General features: G+C 37.9%; 1 protein-coding gene across 5 annotated transcripts in view; it reads right to left on the bottom strand.

Moving 5' to 3' along the window:
* Positions 1 to 307: 307 nt before the first annotated feature.
* ogdha (oxoglutarate dehydrogenase a) overlaps positions 308 to 17,242 on the bottom strand; it is a 39,701-nt gene continuing 22,766 nt past the window's right edge. For all 5 annotated transcript variants that reach the window (XM_022670503.2, XM_049486007.1, XM_022670501.2 and 2 more), the window contains 19 exons: positions 13,233 to 13,348; positions 11,862 to 12,016; positions 11,498 to 11,644; positions 10,461 to 10,551; positions 10,174 to 10,353; positions 9,182 to 9,310; positions 8,730 to 8,909; positions 8,474 to 8,626; positions 6,889 to 6,991; positions 6,577 to 6,705; positions 6,105 to 6,255; positions 5,818 to 5,945; positions 4,949 to 5,127; positions 4,270 to 4,341; positions 3,961 to 4,086; positions 3,766 to 3,838; positions 3,428 to 3,591; positions 2,897 to 3,051; positions 308 to 2,022 (listed from right to left, as the gene is read on the bottom strand). In XM_022670503.2, the coding sequence (XP_022526224.1) occupies positions 1,902 to 2,022; positions 2,897 to 3,051; positions 3,428 to 3,591; positions 3,766 to 3,838; positions 3,961 to 4,086; positions 4,270 to 4,341; positions 4,949 to 5,127; positions 5,818 to 5,945; positions 6,105 to 6,255; positions 6,577 to 6,705; positions 6,889 to 6,991; positions 8,474 to 8,626; positions 8,730 to 8,909; positions 9,182 to 9,310; positions 10,174 to 10,353; positions 10,461 to 10,551; positions 11,498 to 11,644; positions 11,862 to 12,016; positions 13,233 to 13,348 (2,552 nt within the window). In that variant the 3' untranslated portion in view covers positions 308 to 1,901. The remainder of the gene's footprint in view (positions 2,023 to 2,896; positions 3,052 to 3,427; positions 3,592 to 3,765; positions 3,839 to 3,960; positions 4,087 to 4,269; positions 4,342 to 4,948; positions 5,128 to 5,817; positions 5,946 to 6,104; positions 6,256 to 6,576; positions 6,706 to 6,888; positions 6,992 to 8,473; positions 8,627 to 8,729; positions 8,910 to 9,181; positions 9,311 to 10,173; positions 10,354 to 10,460; positions 10,552 to 11,497; positions 11,645 to 11,861; positions 12,017 to 13,232; positions 13,349 to 17,242) is intronic.

Below are 17,242 nucleotides of genomic sequence, written 5' to 3'. Positions count from 1 at the left end.
GAGAACATTAGGTGTAGTAAAAATACATAGTTGGGAGAAGTGCTAGCCCTCCCTGAGAAGTAAATCTGTAATGTAATTTAATTCTGCCTATAGGTTTAACTCTCTGTTGCTCCACCCTCTGCTAAAACAGAAGGTCTTGCTTGGTTCTGCCTCTGAACTGCTGTTGTCCCACCCCATGCTGAAATAGAGATTCTGCTTGGTTCTGCCTCTGAATTTGACTTCTTGTCCCACCCCCTGCGGAGGGATAGAGAATAACCATCTTCATAAAGCAGGGCCTATGTCTATAAAAAAATTACAACCTCCAGAGTTTTGAGAAGATAATGTGTTTATTGAATGAAGATAAACAAGGACAGGATTCTCAGTTCCCTAAAATAAAAATAAATAAAATCATCCACTTTCTCCTTGAGAAAGAGACAAGCATGATGCTGTTTCCTGTATTTTCTTTTGTAGCGCAATCCCAAACCAACATGAATCACTGTGAATTCAGTCTTGCCGGTTACCTAAAGACATTATTCCTACAATCAGAGCAGAGGTGCGTTTTCTTTATTTTTTGGCACATGGGATGTCAGAAGAAAACCAAAAGAAATGAAGTTTAGGCAGAGGAGAGGGGGGGTGTCTTAGTGTGCACATTGAGAATACACTCAAAAAACAGGACAAGGCAGCTCTCTCAATCTTCTGCCCACTGCCCTTCTGTATGCTTTTCCATTATTCTTTAACCTCCAAAAATTCCTTTTGTGCGAACATGTTTATATAAATACAATGAATTATACAATGAAAAGAACCGTTTCTGAGGAACATTTTTTTTGCCGGGGAACAGTGCAAAGACACAGGAAATTTGTCAGCTTATCCGTATCCTGCTGTACAACGTCACTTAAGAATGAAACATCCTGAGTGTGACCATGCCATTTTTTTTCTCCCTTATTACAAGTGTACAGAAACCACATTCCAATCAGTCGACTACCTGGATGTAAATAATAATAAAGCAAAAGCAAAAGAAAGAATAATAACCACAATAAAACCACAGAAGAAAAAAAACAGAACTTAAAGCCTTTCATAAAAGAAATTTGGATGTAATTAGCTCAGAGCTAGCATAATAACCCTAGACCAACAGAGCGATCGCAACAAAAATTGAGAGATCTTTCATCACCATGTTGTTTGTAAATTGATTTGACTGTTAGCTAACTTAGAAAACTCCACTCATACAATACAAATTCAATTGGGGACTTGAATAATTTCCATGTTTAACCATCTGTCACAAAATCCTGACTAGCTTTAGCCTCATATATGGAAAAAGCAACATGAAAACCAAGGAGGAAATCACCACTGTCCACAAAAAAAAAAAAAAAAAAAAAAAAAAAGTTGTACAATATTCAGAGTTGAAATTTCATAATCAGGAGTAATGAAAGCTTTGACAAGCTGTGCTTTGGTTGCCCGTCTGTAAAATCTGTGATAACTGTTAGGATATATGCTAGTTTGTGCGGTCATTTGTGACTTGGCTTATTGAAGAGGAAAAAAAAAGTCTGGTTGTAAAGACTGGAGATGACAGTAGATTGCAGGGACGCTACAGTAGAGAGAATGGATTTAGCCTAACAATAGCGAGTCCAGAAAGGTAACAAGCAACTGTTAGCTTGTGTGTCTGTGTGTGTGTGCGCACTTTTGTTTGAGTGTGTGTGCTGAGGACGGAAAGAGTGCTTTTATGCATTTGGAGAACTACCTTTTGTTTCTTGGCCCGAAGTCAGAGTGTGTGTGTGACAGATGAAGTGGGTGTGGGTTTGAAAAGCAGTGTTTTGGACAGGGCACAGGCACAATAATGAGAACTGATCTGGAGGACTGATGAGGATGTTTGCGGGCATGCGCTGGACAACGACAAATTTTCTAGGGTTTCATTTGCAAGGGCAGAACTAAACGTGATCTTTGAAGGCGTCCAAATTGAAGGCAGTGTCCAGGAAACGCTTCAGCTCCATCAGATGGGAATTCTTGCTTCCAGTGGCAGGAGCAGCGGCAGGTTCACGACCGGCGTACCTATACACGTACAGAAAAATATTAATAAATAAATACAATACAAAAAAAATAAAAATCAGTGAACATCTCTAAACACACTTCTTAAACATATTTTCTGCAGTTGGGGAAGTCAGTTTGGCACCAGAAGGTAGCTTCTGTAGAAGTTAAAAAGGCCTAAAGCTAGCTATTTTCACACTGTGCTATTCTGTTAAAGGTCTCATTCCATCGTTTTTTCCCCCATTCATTTTTTAAATGTCTAGTTTTGGTCTCTAGTATGAATGAATGCCATGTGAGCCATTTTTGTTTGTGCTCATGTTTTTGAATAGCCCTGCTTTAGGTAACAGAATTAGAGGTCTCTGAAGAAAGACAGGATTTCATCTTTTGCGCATGAATATTTATACATGCAAACATATCGGCTCTGATTGGCTAACAGCACTGCAGCAGAAAACGTGACCTGAATATAATGGCCCCTTAGGAGTTAGGAGTTATTGCAAAAAAAAAAAAAAAAAAAATTGTTGTACTTATGAGAAGTCTTAGTAATGCTAATCTACCCTGGACAACACTAGGCTGGACTAGGCAGCTGTGCTACGCCAAAAAAACAAAACAAAAAAAAACAGAGCTTATTTATTCACTATAAACTGTCCAAAACAAAAAACACAATGTGCTTTATTCTTACATAAAACAAAAGTATACTAAACAGGCTTCTAAAAACACATTTTACACCCAAACCAGAGTCATAAATTTACAATTAACACATGAATTAACAACCACAGTAAGTGAATTTCATGGCGCCTTCATGCAGTAGTTCTATATATTTTTGTTTGTCTTCTGTTTATTGATGTGTGATTGATATAATCCTTGAATATATATAATGGCGAGGATTGTGTGCATTTACCAGACAGGCTTGACACGATCAATAGTGGTACGCATGCGGGGCTTCACATAGTCGTAGTAACCCTGATTCTTATGCTCCTCCTGGCACCAGACCAGGTCAGCATTGGGGTACTTCTCAGTCTCAGCCTTGACCAGATCGAAGGGGAATGGAGACAGCTGTGGACAGAGAACCAGAGATCATTTATAATGAAGATCCTCACAGTATTCTTACAGCCAGAGCAAACTCGTCGCTCTCTGGTAGGGACACAGATTTTCATTAGGGATCAATATTGTCTTTACTAGCACAAGATAATATCGCACTCTGAATTACTGTAGCAATGAACCACATTTGCCCATATTGCTAGCACCATCATCTATCTACTGGATGAGGAAACAATGGCAGGTGTTGTATTCTAGTTAATGCAAAATCTTTAGCCTTATCTGGTTCAAAAAGATAAAACAACTAACAAATCACCATAGTGTGTATTATTAAAATATGGAATATTGCTGCATTCTAAAAAGGCATGATTTACTGAAGACATATGTGCAGTACCTGCTCGATGCGAGCGATGGCCACAGTATCCTCCATATTGCGAGTTTTGCGTTCACGAGTGAGCTCATAGTAGACTTTTCCTGTGCAGAAGATCAGACGCTTCACCTCAGACGGGTTCTGGGCTGCAGAGCCCTCCTCCACAATCAGACGCTGGAAATGGGTGCCTGCCAAAACACATACATTTAATATACCAATAAATTACTACCTTGCTTCTAAACCCTCCTATCAGACTTTAAAGTGCTCTTATATGATAAAAAGAGATGACAAAATTGTGTACAAAGAGGTGGTTGTAATAAAGTGGTTGGCCATTGCAGACAGATATAGAAAGCATCTCTTACCTGGCAGCATGAGGTCAAAGTTGGACTTGGCCTCCGGGTGGCGCAGCAAAGATTTGGGAGTGAAAACAATGAGCTACAGAAGAAGAATAGAGAGGCATAATTATTCAAATGTCTAAAAGTACAAGACTGCACTTTGCTCATGTAGACTCATGTACTCTAAGCATATGCTTGATTGTGAACATAATCTAAACTTACAGGCTTCCTGAAAGGCTGCAGGATCTGCCTCCTCAGGACATGGAAATAATTGGCAGGAGTGGAGCAGTTCACCACAATCCAGTTACAGTCATACAGCTGACGCACTGCAAAGTCATCTGTGATTTTCTGCAAACAGAATTTAAAACCTCTTAGATCTAGTCAGAGAGAGGTACAACAGCTCCTTCTGGTGGTGAGGGACAGGTTAGCTGTTCTAAATAGCACAAAAGTACCACACCACCAAGATCTGCAATACATGGACAACATCGAAAACAACAAGAAAAAAGGGTGAAGAAAAAAGGGTAATCTTACAGGGAAAACATCAGGATCATCGTTGCACATCTGCAGGAACCGTTCAGGACGGGCAGAAGAGTGCTCAGGACCCTATGAGAGAGAAAAAGTGATAGAAAGAGAGCAAAAAAATGCGAGACATAAAGAGAACAGTCCTGTCAGAACAAAACATCAGGTGTCCATTTTTGTTGCTTTTTACTTTTTGATATTTTGTCAAATCTGGCAGTTGTTATTTACTTTTAACAATCAAAATCTCACAATGAATGGACCAACAGAAATGTGCCTAATAAAATCTTTTCTACTGGCCTTCATTTTTCATTTTAAATTTTGATAGCAATGTTAATTTGTTAATTGATTCCAATTGTGCTTTCATGACAGTTCTAATTCCATGTCATTTTTGTTTGTTTGTTTGCGTTTTGTGCCATATCAGCAACATATTGGTTATTTTATGGCATTGAAAATGTTCGTAACTTGAGCATCACAGATTTAAATCAGCTTCTTCATATGAAGGACTTACAGAAAATTAAGAATTCCATTTTCAAGTAATTTTGATAATATAAATCTTGTATAATGTATTTGCTTCATAAAGAAGTTAATTACTCTTACTCTCTACAATGCTTTTCTTTTAAACTACATTAAAAAAAACTGTAAATCTTGTTTAAAATGATACAGGGATGAATTGTGGGTTCAGTAGTCTCACCATGCCCTCCATTCCATGTGGCAGCAGCAGGACGATGCCATTCTGGCGGACCCACTTGGCCTGACCAGGGCAGATGAACTGGTCAATTATACATTGGGCTGTGTTGTGAAAGTCTCCAAACTGGGCCTCCCAGAGAACCAGAGCATTTGGGCTGGCCATGGCAAAGCCCAACTCAAACCCTGAGAGAGACACAGAAAGAGATAAGAAGGTAAAAATGAAAGAAGCGAGAGAAAAAAAAGAAAACAGGAAAAAGTGTGCCTTCCTGGTTAGTTTAATTCAATTATGAGGATAGGTGTTTTTTTAGTACATTCATTCAAACTCAACCCAACCCTGTAAAGTGATCCAAAACACCTTGTGGTGTATATACATATATATATACAAACCTAACATGAAGTTAGAATATAAAACTAACAAAAGACTAAAGGACCTGGACTGATCTTCACTGTACAGGAAAGGCGTATTACTAGATTTGGAGCATTGCTAGGATTCAATGACAAAACGAACGTCAGCGAGGTCAGAATGTTACTAATAACTACTTAACCTCATCACACACTCCCAACTCATCCCAAAAGTACTGAATAGAGCACCATTATTCCAGAGAACACATTAACACTGCTAAATACTGGGGATTTTTATAACCCTCTAGCTCACACCTGGAACTAGACACAGTGACAAAAGGTTCATATTTACTATAAAAGCTAGATGTGTGTATTTGCATCTGTATCAACAATGGGTGCAACTTAAAAGCATTATAACGGGTGTCCACAAACAGCAGAAACAGTCCTTTTTGCACTAGTGATAAAATGAGCATGAAAGCGGTCAGTACAGAAGTATGAGTATATGTGCAGCAGAATGCAGAGAATACAGACCCAGCACTCCATATTCAGACAGTGAGCTGTTGCAGACAGTGTAGGGAGCCTGGTTGGGGGCAACGTGGTTCATGGGGATACAGGTCCTCTTATCCACGTTCTGGTCGTGGAGGACATGGTGACGGTGACTGAGAGACAACAGAAAAAAGCAAGTAAATTTAAAATGTGATCGATTTACATATGGTCTTTAATGTAGATTAATTGGGTCTAAATACCACAGGTTTCTGTAGCTCCAAACTTTGATTATTTAAATGTAACTTGTGAACCACTTCGAGAGTAAAAATCACCTGAAGGTTCCCCTCTCCACGTCTTGGCCACTAAGGCGGACATGGATGCCCTCTTTGAGCAAAGAGCCAAAGGCCATGTACTCTCCCAGAGCCCAGTCCACTGTCCGGTTCTTGATCATCTCACCACGACCTTTCAGAATTCGACTCAAACCTGAGAGGGATAGAGTGAGAAGGAGTGAGAGAGAGCGGGGTTCAGTGTTTCTTTTATTAGCATCTATAGCAATGAATAAACTGCAGCTTTTTGAATGATGTGTGTGTTTGTTTAGCTTCATAAAGAATATCTTGTTTGTAAAAGAGGTGTGTGCATGTAAAGAATGTTTATACCTTGAAAAGGTTCTTCCTTCACTCACAGCTTTGGCAAACATTGTTCATTCAAAAAATACCTGAGGGTTCTTAGGTGTGCACATTTTGACTTGAGTTTCATATTTCTGCATTCTGTTAGACAAGTACTGCAAACGGAAGGATTATGTACCTCCATGAATGGTAAAGTCTTCCACAGGTACGGACGATGCCACCTGTCCAATATGTGCAAGCTCCTCTTCAGTCAGTCCAGTAGAAGGGCAGCTCATGCTCTTGGGCTGACCGTCCAGAGTGAAAAAACCTGGGCAGAAACACAGTCAGGCTCCCAAACAGGAATTAAGCCTAGCCTTGGACATCAACATGTTTTAATGGAGCTTTTCTATTAAACAGAAATTATATTCTACAACTAGTCTCAATAGTTGTCATTACTTTGTTATACTTTTAGTTTTTAAAAGTTTCAAAATTCCACCTCAGACACACATACCGGGCCAGGGGGAGTCCAGCCAGTGCTTAATGTGAAGGATCTTCTCGTCCTTGGAGCGTGCGTGAGCCTCCTCACAGATTTTGTCATATTTAGCAATCTCCTCCTGCATACATCCACAGGGGTGACGTGATCAGTGGTGCACACAAGACATGCATCAATACACAACATGTCACAATACATTAAAAACACCAGCCTTTAGGCTTAAGCCCCATTCAGATGGGATTAGTTTCTCAGGGGGTCCTCTTTAATTTTATTCCGTTCCGGAACGACCATGTATTTGTTTTTCACAGACGTCCCCCTTCTGTCCAGATAGGGCTTTAGAAAAAGCAAAAAGTCCAATTCATTCAACTTTACATGGCAAAGCTGACATGGTTATAGATTAAGGAAAGACCAAGGTCACAAGAAATGCTATTCACTTAAGAAACGTATTGAAATATTAATGACCCTAGTCAATTTAGTTCATGATCTGAATAAATTAAATTCCACTCTAGGCATTCCATATCCAAGGCATGTCCACCCCCAGCCACCCTCCATTTTATGTTTTGTTGCTATTGTGTCCATGGTTTTAATGAAGGTGCTAAAAAACTGAACATATTATTATTAAGTATTAAAATATTCTTATTACATAATGAGTTTATTATATGTATTTGGTAAATATGGTTCATATTTATTTTAAAGTGGCAGTCCGTATTATTTTGTTTCTAAACTAAAAGCAGGAATCATTTCTGCTTGAAGAAGAGACAAAATATTGTGTTTAATGGTATCAGTGTGCTGGAACGACCATCCCTGCTAAGCATAATATATTCATTCTAAAAACTGGGGTGTCGGGTAACTTTTCGCGGGAGTTCTTCTGATCACATCCCACGTCTTTACGTACTTTCGTCACACGTTCAGCCTCTAAAAGAGAATCCAGCTCCGTTTTACTAAAAGTGTATAGCTGAAGTGAAGTTTCTGACTGAGCACAATCTCTCTCTCTGACTGAACATAACCTGGAATCGGATTCATCCGCTCTGAAAGGAGACCGCATCACACCCACCCAGTTCAAAATGATTCTTCCACATGCTCGATGCAATTACTCATTTTTACCAGAGAGGGCCCTCCATCCCAAAGCTTAGACATCAGCTTTAATACAAATATTTAGATAAAGTAACGATTAGATAAACAGCTTCTGCTCCAAAAAATACATTATCCAAACTCTTTACATAACCACAAATTCGTCAAAAACTATACATTTTTTTCTTCTATTGGAAGGCTCTGCAACATTTGACTTTTCCAATGTGAAATATTTGATTTAATAGTTTTTGCCCAGTACATTGCTATTAAACAAGTTTCCTCTCGACTCAGGTATATTAATTAAAGAATTACATATTACAGATTAGATTTTTCAGTTCTCAGCTTTAGGACTGAAAAAATTAACAATTTTATCTACATTAAAATTATGCTTCAGTTCTTCACATTATAAGCATTTAGTGGATAAAGATCTTGGATTTTTATCAGTAGCTTATGCTCTTACCGGCAGGCTGGGTTTACATTTATTATTTATAATCATTATTATAAAGGGTGTGTCCTGGCAGTGTGAGCTGACCTCGTACTCCTGGCGGGTGACCACACCCTCAGCAATGAGTTTCTCTGCATATTTCTGCAGCACGGGCTTCTGCTTCTTGATCTGCTTGTACATCAGTGGCTGGGTGAACATGGGCTCATCCATCTCATTATGACCATTACGACGATAAGACACCTGCGCAAGAGGGGAGAGGGGACAGGTTGTTCATGTACTGTCCATTGCAGCATATTGATGTAAGAGTATGTTAAAGGGTGGGACAAAACACAAAAATACTCACCAGGTCGACCACAACGTCCTTGTGGAAAGTGGCTCTCCATTCAGCTGCTACATTACAGACGTACATGACAGCTTCTGGGTCGTCCGCATTAACGTGGAAGATGGGGGCGTTAACCACACGGGCGACATCAGTGGGGTACGGAGAGGAGCGTGCCATACGGGGGTCAGTGGTAAAGCCAATCTGTGAGTGAGAGAGAAAGATATGAATATATTTTTATAATGTGTGCGTAAGAGAAAAAGGGGTGAAAGTGAATATTTCCAGGACATTTTATTTACTATACAATACTCGTCGATTTCCCAGACAGGGGTTAACCCAAGACATCGATTACATTTTTCTTTCAATGGAAATTTCCTTTTAAAAATCTGTGTAGTCCAAGACTCGGCCTAATCGTTGTCTGGGAAAAAGCCCAAAACATATTAATGTAATATGTATGTATGTATGTATGTGGGTACCTGGTTGTTGGCAACCACGTGCACTGTGCCGTGGGTAGTGTATGAAGGTAGATCACTCAAATGGAACGTTTCGTAGACGATGCCCTGTCCAGCAAACGCTGCATCACCATGGAGTAGAATAGACATCACCTAAACACATACAGAGAATCAAAATCCACACACAAGGCAAATAAAAACACAAAACAAATGATAATAAAATAAAAATACATTGTAGTCAATTGACCACAAAATTGTATATGTGCTGTTACTGACAATGCAAATCAGTCATTAGTTTTTTTGTATATTTTGTCCATATTTCTTAATTTCTTAATTCTTAAACAGACCGACGGAAAAGCTCCAAAAATTACGACATAAATTTTTTTCTGAAAATCATGAAGGTTTTCTTAAGTAAAGTTGCTTTGTAAAAAAATCTTGCACAACATACATTTTCTTAATAACATTTACTTATTCACAACTATAAAACAAAAACCTGTATATTGTTCTGTACTGAATTAATTGTCAGAAACTAAAAAAGAAATTTAAGAATAACATAAAAATTGTATGAAATATCAGAGCCTTTTTAAATGCATTTCAAACGAAAATCTTGCCTTCAACAGCTCATGTACAGGAGAGCAAAACACACAGACAATGGAACAATACCAGTATCTGCAGATATTTATTACATTTTTTAAACTGTTAATAAACTATAAATAAAATATCTAAACTTTAAACAATTGTGCATTTTTAAATCATACGCAAATTGAACATTTTTCCATAACGCTTCTTATAAACTTTTATGTATCTGTATCCACAAATCTGTGTATAAAACATACCAAATGTTTCTTCACCTTTACATATTTGTGCTTTTTAACCATAATTTGTAATTATGAATACCACCGAATTTACTCGAAAATAGGTACGTTTAACACAGAAATAGAAAAAAAAATAATAAAAAAAACAAGACAAAAGCAAACAGAAGTGTTTCAGTCAAAGCTGATGAATGCCTTTCTCACCCTGTTGCCATCAGTGTCTCCACAGTAGAACTGCTCTGCTTTGGTCTTGCCCTGCACCACAGGGTTCACAGCCTCTAAATGCGACGGGTTGGCCACCAGAGACAGTGTGATGTTCCGGTCCGTCACACGATTGATCCTCCTGTGATACATCCCCAAGTGATACTTCACATCTCCTGAGCCCTGACACAGATACAAATTTAAATAGACAGTAAATATTGTGATAAACTCAGTCAGTACAGCTGTAACTGTAAATGTATGCAACTGAAAACAAAGCTTTTGCTTTTTACCTCATCAGCAGCCTCCAATTTAGAGTCAAACTGGCAGAAAATCTGCTCCAGCTCCTTCCTGATCACATTGGCCAGCACATTCAGACGCCCTCTGAAGACACAAACACCAGGGTTCATACACTCTTTAACCATATACAACCAATACATTTGCATGATTTTTCCAAGCCTTCGCGGCAAATTTTCATGACCATACAATCTTTAAAATATCAGTGCAGACATGAACGATAAAACAAAAAATCATGTCAAGATTTTTTTAGTAGGCCTAAATCTTACTTAAAATGTAGTTAAAAAAAAAACATTTCTTTAAGCAATGCTTCAACGAAAAAGGTGTCAAATCCTGAGAGCTCTATTGTGTATAACTGAATTAACTGAGCTGATTCCATACACTACCAAGCATTTCTAGTTTAACCTGTAAACACTGGTTCATACTTTTATCAAAAAACATGATATAGAATCTTTAGTTTGAAACTTGAATCAATTTTTGGTAACACTTTACTTGGATGGTCCATTTGATGGCCTCTTTGATGCTCAACTGACTTTCAACTAACATTCAACTACATGTCTATTAAATGCAAATGAACTGAAAAGTGAAAGTAAATGATTCTCTATTGAATATAACCCTACATTCAACTCTAATCCAAACGCTTATCTTAATATTTTAGGATTGGGTTTAGGGTTAGATTTTAAGCTTAGGTTAAGGTTAGGGTAAGGGTTAGGTGTAGGGTTACTTTTTATGGTTGATTAAGGGTTAAGATTAGGGTTAGGTTCTATTTTAAATAATTTACATTTAACATAGGGTTAAGTTAAATTTAATGGACATTCAATTCAGTGTTAGTTGAATGTCTGTTGAGCATCAACAAGGCCATAAAATGGACCATGCAAGTAAAGTGTTACCCAATTTTTAAATAATGTCATTTGGCAGATATCTGGCTGTTGGGGGACATGTTGGCTGGGATTTCTAAACATGCTACCCAAAGAAAGAGAGAAAGAGATGGCCATTACAGCAGTAAAAAAAGCCTTAACATTGTGGATCTTACCTGTGAGGCATGCCCATGATTACGTTCTCCACACCATTTGCACTGGACCTATCGATGATGGTTTTGAGTGCTGGGATGAGGCTCTCACATCCCTCCAGCCCAAAACGCTTCTCAGAGGACCACTTCCTTTGCAGAAACTCCTCAAACCTGACAGACACAAAAGAACAAAAGCAAACATATACCAGATATCAGCATAAGATGGATGGCCTTTAGGATCCTTGAGTACAAAGTAGGAACATGTGCTTCAGCAAATTTGTCTGTGATCAAACATGCATGCCTGTGTAACCATTTAAAATACAAATGTATGTATTTGAGTAAGTGCTGTTGGGGTGTGTGTGTGTGTGTGTGTGTGTGTGTATCCTACCTGGTCGAGCGAACCATACGGGCCAGCAGTGTTCTTTTCTCCTCCAGGCTGAACTGCATGGCTCCAGGCGTCTCAAACTTCTGCCGAATCCACTGGCACTGCTCCAGATCATTGATGAACATAAACTCTACGCCTATGTGCTGGCAGTATGACATCTGAGACAAAGAGCAACAGCAAGCCATTAGTGTAATAACTATCTATATACAGTGACTTGCTAAAGTATTCATAGCCGTTGAACATTTTCACATTTTGTCACCTTACAATGACAAAGTTAAATTTAATTGAAATTTTAGGTGACCAATACACAGCAGCACATAATTCTAAAGTGGAAGGAAAATGACAGATGGTTTTAATCAAATACAAATCTGGAAAAATGAGACAGCCCCCTTATATCAATACTTACAGAGTCATTGTTCTCTGCAATTATAGTTGTAAGTCTTTGGGGTATGAGATTTTTCCCATTCCTCTTTTACAAAATACCTCAAGCTCAGCGAGGTTGGATGAAAAGCCTCTGTACCCAGCAATTTTATGTCTTGCCACAGATGCTCAATGGGATTTAGGTTAGACAGACAAATTCTGAAAACCATGTATCATTTTTGCTCACTTTACATTGATGTGCTATTTTGGTTGGTACAGTACAGGCCAAAAAGTTTGGACACACCTTCTCATTTAAATGCTAAACTTTTGGCCTGTACTGTATATCACTTAAAATCTCAATAAAATACATTTTTGTGGTTGTAAGGTGACAAAATGAGAAAAAGTTAAATACTTTAGCAAGCCACTGTAGCTAGTAGCCAATTAGCAAGCTAACTTCATAACTCTTCTAGCTTGTAGCTAACTCCACAGCTAACTCCACAGCCAGGGAAAACCCTTGTTGGTAATTCTCTAAACCAACCCAACTCCACAACACTTTCCCCAAACCACCCTCACCTAGCTTTAACTCCTAAAATAACAACCCTAATTAACTCCCTGACTAACTAACACTCCTTTGTTATGTTTCACAGGCTGAAGAATAATCTTAAGTTTTTGCATCCTCTTGATAAGAGTAATATACATATAAACACATACATATACACATTATTATAGACAATCATCAAACTAGAAAAAGCAGCAAAGTCCCATTAGCTTTTGCTGTTTGCCAACACACATTATTCTGGCTATACAGACCTGGAGTGATATACTTTAATAGGTAAAATACCGTAATGGGTACTGTTTAATTCATGTTCCTCTCTTTACCTCATCTTAACATTTATTGCAAATGTCTGAAACTTGAAAAACCAATTGGGCAAAAAAAAATTACAGCCCATCACTGGCTGTAATTTAATAATGTGCACCCTAAGTAGAAGTCTCTATGCATTTCCTCCCCCTCACCTCCAGGCGGCGGATGATTTCCCGCAGCGGCAGCGCGCTCTCCGTGCCCCCGATGAAGGTGGTGGTGGGCAGCCGGAACACTTTATCTAGGTCTGACTCATCCAGGCCATAAAAGCCTGAAGGCCAGAGTCAGGCCACAGGACAAGCATAGGAGAGGAGGAGTGGGGAGAGGAGAGAAAGAGAGAGGGGGGAGGGGAGGAAAAAGGGGCACAGCAGCCGTGAGGATGACAGAAAGCGAGAAAGGAAGACATGAATGGTGAGAAGAAGCAAAAAGATCAGAAAATGATACAAAAAATGACAGAGACAAGCATGAAGATAAACAGCAACAGAGAGAGAGAGAGAGAGAGAGAGAGAGAGAGAGAGAAAGAGAGAGTGAGAGAGAGAAAGGAGGGGGGGAACATAACCAAGTGAGTGGAGGCATGTGATGAATATAAACAAACAGCATGAGCAAACATTCAAAACATTCCATACAGTGATATGATGGAAGTGATATGGGTTAGAAAGATATTTTATTATAATTAAAAAAGAAACATTAGCAAGCCAAAGCCACAAGTGTTTGAATGGGATATTCAGGGTTAGCATACAAACGGATGGGGGAGAGCAGATTAAAAGAAATGGACAGAAAAGGAAAAAATAAAGTAAAAAAGGGGAAAGGAGGGTGGGTTATAAAATAAGCACGACAGTGAGAAGAATTTGGGGAGGTCGAAATATAACAATAAGGAAAGAAAAAGAAAAACAAGAAGGTTAACATTGTTATCATCAGTTCACTTTGATTGGGTTATTAGTGTTAATATGTCTGGCTGAAGCAGCTTAGCGCTGAGGTGTTGATTGTGTGCAATTATATGAAGCGAAAATTCAGCTAAGTTAAAGCTTTATGAACGAGATGTAAAATGGTGGTGCTTTTAGTGAACTAAATTCATTATTTAAAAAAAAAAATCCTGCAAAAGGTTCTTTTAGAAACACCACACCACGCTTTGCTTTATTGCACTAATGCAAAAAAGGGTTTATATAGCTCAGGTAAAAATAAATAAATTACTAAATAAATAAATAAATAAATAAATAAATAAAAAAGAGGCCACATAAAAAATGAAGTTTCTTTGATTTTACCAAACTGAAAACCTCTGGAATAATCAAGAGGAAGATGGACAAGCCATCAAACCAAGCTGAACTACTGCATCAGGAGTGGCATAAAGTTATCCAAAAGAAGTGTGTAAGACTGGTGGAGGAGAACATGCCAAGATGCATTAAAACTGATTAAAAACCAGGGTTATACCACCAAACATTAATTTCTGAACTCTTAAGAATTTATGAATACGAACTTGTTTTCTTTGCATTATTTGAGGTCTAAAAGCTCTGCATCTTTTTTGTTGTAATTAGTGATGGGACGATACACTTTTTTCAGCTCCGATCCGATACCGATATAAAACTGATATAAGATTGCCGATACCGATACAAATACTGATACTTTTAGTTTATTAATAGTACTATGATTAAGGTTAAATAATGATGCTGAAACAGACCACACAGCCCTTTTAAGAGTATCCACAGGTGCATTTGATGTAAATGCATTCAAGTGTCATTTATTTGACACACTTCATATGCAATTACACAATAGTTTCCTTTCAAATAATATGTTTGAATTTTTATTAAATATAAAAAAAAGTAAAATACGTTAAATATTAAATTCAGGGCATTTTTTGCAACGGTTGTGCAGGAGACTTTTATTTTGACAGGTAGCGTAGAGGATTAGCTGCAATAGCTAACGGCTAACTGGCGATGCTAACTGTATTTCCGAGCTAAATTAATAACTGTTTTTTAATAACAGATTGATTTCTTAGTGCTGGTTAGGGTTGGTAGGATCTGTGGTTTGATATTAGATGTGGATTATGGCTGTAGTTCCCTTAAGATAGTTATTTATTACATTCACAATGCCAGAATGATTTTGCTAGCTAGGCTAACAGACTGCAGATCTTAATGGAGATGGCTAACGGCTAAGTGGCAATGCTAACTGTATATCCGAACTAAATTAATGACTGTTTTTAATAACAGATGGGTGTGTTTGTGCTGGTTAGTGTTTGTAGATGCTGTGGTTTTATAGGATATGTGGATTATGAATATAGTTTACTCCAGTCTGTAGTTCATACCTTCACAACACCGGAATGCAGCTGCTGTCAGTTCAATGCTAGCTAGGCTAACAGACTGCTGGTGTTAATCTGTTTACCTCTCAGACGCACAGCGTTTCCAAAGTGAAAACTCTCCAGATAATGGACTTTTTTTGTAGATAAACAGCTAAAGTTACTCAGTCAGCCGCAGACTGAAGCTGCTGGGGGTTCAGGGTAAACTGTTAAACTGGAATCCTGATCAGGGATGCGTTTTGTGTTAACGTTATGGCGGATTTATTGTTCAGCTCAAGCTTTGGACTGGAATATGGATCAGTAAGTGGATCGGCAGCGCCCGCCCGATATCCGATTCGTCGGATTACATCAATATCGGCCCCGATACCGATATTGTATCGGATCGGTCCCATCTCTAGTTGTAATATCAAAATCAGAGTAACTGAGTGAGAGACCACTTTAGTTTCTGAATGTTGTTTCAATTTAAAAAATGTGCTGTGAAGTTCCTTTAAATTTGCTATTCTCTTGAACCACCAAACAAAAAAAAGTTGTAGAGGATACATAAAAACAATCAGATCAATGTTAAGCCATTTAAATGTTTGGACAAAATCACTTTTACACCATTATTCCAGCATTATTATTGAGAAGAGTGAAGAAAAATGTGTGATGCAGAAAGCGTTAAATCTTTCACCAAATGGACACTGCTCTTGTTGGTATTATGGAATGTATTGCATGGGAAAGAAAGCAGCAGTCATGCACCATAGTGCGCATGAAGGGAATGCTGGGAAAGGGACATTTAACCCAATGACACTAATAAACAAATGCAGACTTTTGTTTTAGTCAACTTCAAGATGAGAGAAAGAGCAAGAGAAAGAGAATGAGAGAGAAAAGGTGAGATATAGGCCTGTGTGTTGGTGTATGTTCGTGCAACTGGGAAAACTGACAGAAGTGATTATAACTCACCATGTCCCAGACCAGAAAAACAGCAATAGCCATTCAAAAGCCATTGCAACCAAGACGTAAACCTGGCCATTCAACGCAACAGTATTTAGAGTAGAAACGTCTTCAGCTCAAACAAGAAAAATCTCATCCGCTCTTTATTAGAAACGATGGAGGAAGAAACCTCATTTATTAAAAGCAAAAAAAAGGACCTATCCGTCTGAAGCCAAAAGCACTGCTCAGTGACTTTTTATACCTTACTGCAGGCAAACAGCCACATACTTGTACTGCTTCAACATCCTGAGAATTGCACACATACACACATTCATAATTCACAGTTCATCTATGTTTCCACTGGAGAGCACAGTAACATATAACAGTTTGTACTAGTTTACTATTACAAAATGTATTTTTCTTATTATCATTGTCTACATTTTAGAAAAAAATTGAGAATACTGTTTAGCTGGCTGGGGCATCCAGAAGAAACACTAAACTCTTTAAATATCTTAATTACAACTACCTTTTTTTTTTAAAGGGGGTTACTCTAAAATAATGTACAATTCAGACTAGTGTTGTCACAATACCAAAATTACAACTTTTAATACAATACCTGCCTAAATACTGATACTTAAACGATATCTTAGAAAAATAGAAAAAATAGAACATCAGGAAAAGTAATGGAATAACAGATAAGTGAACTTCAAATTAAAAATTCAAATTATTTTATTAATAGACAAAAAACACTATGAATGTGATATTTATTCAGTGTTTGCTATCTGTTGAGCACAACCTTACAGTCGGAAAACACTTTTAACTTAATGAATCAAAATAAATAAACTGCATTATATTATATCGAAGCTGCTGAGTTATTTAACATATCTGCACAAAAATAAATAATTATCTGTTGCAGCAGCTGAGCTTTATGTCCATGTTATTTAAAAAAATAAACATATCCTC

The sequence above is a fragment of the Astyanax mexicanus genome, chromosome 12 (genome assembly GCF_023375975.1).
Source record: "Astyanax mexicanus isolate ESR-SI-001 chromosome 12, AstMex3_surface, whole genome shotgun sequence".
Classification (NCBI taxonomy): domain Eukaryota; kingdom Metazoa; phylum Chordata; class Actinopteri; order Characiformes; family Acestrorhamphidae; genus Astyanax; species Astyanax mexicanus.
Note: the sequence above shows the minus strand (reverse complement) of the source record. Positions and strands in the feature narration are given on the sequence as shown.